The sequence below is a fragment of the Austrofundulus limnaeus genome, unplaced genomic scaffold, assembly GCF_001266775.1.
Source record: "Austrofundulus limnaeus strain Quisiro unplaced genomic scaffold, Austrofundulus_limnaeus-1.0 Scaffold1528, whole genome shotgun sequence".
Taxonomy (NCBI): domain Eukaryota; kingdom Metazoa; phylum Chordata; class Actinopteri; order Cyprinodontiformes; family Rivulidae; genus Austrofundulus; species Austrofundulus limnaeus.
The window spans coordinates 1-2,870 of NW_013953930.1; the positions used below are offsets into that span (position 1 = coordinate 1).

The following is a 2,870-nucleotide window of genomic DNA, read 5'->3' on the forward strand; positions in this document are numbered from 1 at the left end:
TTATAGCACACTTTCTGTAAATCATATAAACTTCATTTCACTTCTCAACTATCACTGTGTTTGTCCTCTATATGACATATTTTACCGATTTTTTTTATCCAAACAATCAATGATTTATAAAGGTAAATCAGGAAAATTAACAAGGCTGCCCAAACCTTTTCATGTGACTGTATATATATTACTATATATATACACAAACAACAGAAAAATAACCATAATTGAATAAAATCAAAATTAGATGAATAATCAAGCCAGGAAGATTGGGATCTATTGCCATTTTTGAACACAACCATGCAAAACAAACAAAAAAAAATCAGGTTAGTTTTTCAGTTCAACCAGTAATGTGTGTCTGTGTGGCTGTATAACAGCGTATTTCAAGCCATGCCGTTTTCAAAAGACCACAGGAAGCTCTAATTGGAGGTGGTGAGTAAGGTAGACTACTTYATATTTAATTGTTGTGAGCAGCATTGAACTAGAAGTGAACTATCTGTCTAACAAACACACAAATATTCTCTCAGTCAGACTTCTGCTCACTCTCTGAACTCCTCATTCCACACGGTCTAAATAGAAACAAGGAAAAACGGGTTTTCAAAGTCATCAAAGTGTCTGGAGTCGCAGTGTAATGAAGGCAATGCTATGCACTACATTAAGACAATTTTTTTACATTTTTGGAGAGGAATGTTTCTGAAAAAGTAATGCAATGCTCCATTCAGACTGTTAACATCGTAAAAAAGTTTGGAAATTAGTAATTAAATAACCCTCTACTATTTATACATTCAGGCACTGAAAAATCACATGTCAATATGTAACTAAAAAAGATAGTTGCTCTTTTTGTCCCTTGGTAAGAACAAGGAAACCGATACCTTAAAGTTGGCAAATGTGTAAAGTTTTCCTACCTTGTAGTAATGCCATATTCTTTCACATGACAGTTTCTCCTGCTTGAGTGCATTTTCAAACTTTGAACTTAAGTCAGAGCTATAGTAGCTTCTCCTAAAGCTTTCAGCCTACACTATAGGAAAGAATCCATGACACTTTTTTAGTGAGGGAAATCAGACGACTTTTCTCACTTTCCCCTTTAGACAAAAAGGTAAACAAGCAGATGGGTAGACAAAGATATTCCATGTCCTGGAGGACCGGCAGGTGAACCAAGGCTCCACAGACCAACTTTCCCAATGTGGTTAAGGACTCTCCGGTGTGACAGCCAGCTCTCACCCCAGCGACCTTGAACTCAGTCATTTTTTTAATCTATACAAGGGCTTTTACAAAAAAGCTAACTGGAACAGCCATACAATGGCTAAAACATAAACCACATCTCTACTTTGTCTCATTTTTTTATTTCTTTTTTTTTTTTGAATAATTTATTTCTCCTTGTCTTTTGGGGATGCATTTGTGTGTTTTTTTATTATTTGTTTTCTTTTTTGAGAAGCTCTAATCCAGGCCTGTGCTGAAAGGCTCAGTCATACAGGAATGAGGATTTGGATTCTTTTGGTTGATAAGTAGGAGGAAAAAAGGGGAGAAGAAGRGTGAAGAGCAGGCTGCGGATCAAGATACGGGTTCAATATTAGTCCAGGAAATGGACTTGCAGTTGGTACAGAGACACTTTGGATAGGACTGAATGAGGTGGTGTGTTATTGTGAGAAAGGCTGGGCCTGATGGGTGACGGACAGTTTGTCGAGGTCATCCACTGTCTGAAGATGTGTGTGGTGCTGTGGACGGAGAGCGCCTCCTACGTGCGGTGGAAGTCCATGAGCGCTCCGAGTGTTCCGAGCGCTCTGATGCTAGAGACGCAGGACGGAAGCGGTGAACAAAGCCGTCCATAAAGTCCTGCTGCTGCTGGGTTATGGCTTGGGAGATGAGGCAGGGCAGTGCCTGCAAGCTGCCTGCCACCGAGTCCAGCTTGTCCTCTAGTGTGCCAATGCGCTTGTCCAGCTCCTCGCTGCGTTCCTGCAGCTCAGACACCAGGTCGTACATCACATTCTGGGTCTAATGGAGAGAAATAAAATACGTTTGAGAAAGACAGAGGAGCAGAGAGGATTTAAAACAATTAAACTTGATCAAAGTAATCATAATGTCATAATACCAGCAGATAAAACACCCTTTTAGTACCAAGACAACGCCGGCACTGTGGCTCCACGACGGCTCTGATTTCGACTACCGTAACTCTGCGAAAGTTCGCTCAATCTGGAAAATTCCAACACTGACAGAGAGCTGAGACTCCGAGCTTTCTGTCAGTGTATGATGTGTTAGGTATATTACGGTAATTCGGAATAGWATCGCGAGATTTGCCGTTCAAACAACAGGGGAGCAAAAGCGAGCAGGAATCGGTGCATTTTTAGCGATTTTTAGTGTTTTTCCACGCGTTTCTTTTTGTGTTTGTGTGTGTCTGTGTGTGCCTAAGTGTGTTTGAATGGTTTGTGCTTTATGACACATTTATATGGGCTGGAAGATCGTCAAGGACCAGAAAACAACCTCTACGGTTCAGAGAAGAGGAGCCTATGCAGAAGCTTCCTCTTCTGAGGTATGTTGTTTTATCATCAGCTAGTTATCACTTTCAAACACATCTTGTGATTATAATTATTTGTCTGAGAGTTTATGTGTCATTGTGTCAGACACACCTGTTATTTCTACATATTACAATAATGAAAACCATTGTATTTGCTGCTATGAAAGGAGTGATTTTCATTTGCTGATTTCCATTTTTCTCTCAGTGCTCACAGCTCTGATGGAGTCCTCCAGTGACAGGTTTATATTTTTAGTATTATGTGTGTTTTTCTGTAGAAAATTCTAAGTGCTTCAGGCAGTTCTATGCTGAATTATCAGCTAAAGTGTAGGCATTGCAATAATTTGTTTATTAGTATATAGTTTTGTAT

The 2,870-nt window shown here is 39.7% G+C and overlaps 1 protein-coding gene across 3 annotated transcripts in view; it reads right to left on the minus strand.

The window, feature by feature from the left end:
• Window positions 1–163: 163 nt before the first annotated feature.
• The window catches only part of kcnn1a (potassium intermediate/small conductance calcium-activated channel, subfamily N, member 1a), a 45,746-nt gene continuing 43,039 nt past the window's right edge, over window positions 164–2,870 (minus strand). For all 3 annotated transcript variants that reach the window (XM_014032749.1, XM_014032748.1, XM_014032747.1), the window contains one exon: window positions 164–1,983. In XM_014032749.1, the coding sequence (XP_013888203.1) occupies window positions 1,678–1,983 (306 nt within the window). In that variant the 3' untranslated portion in view covers window positions 164–1,677. The remainder of the gene's footprint in view (window positions 1,984–2,870) is intronic.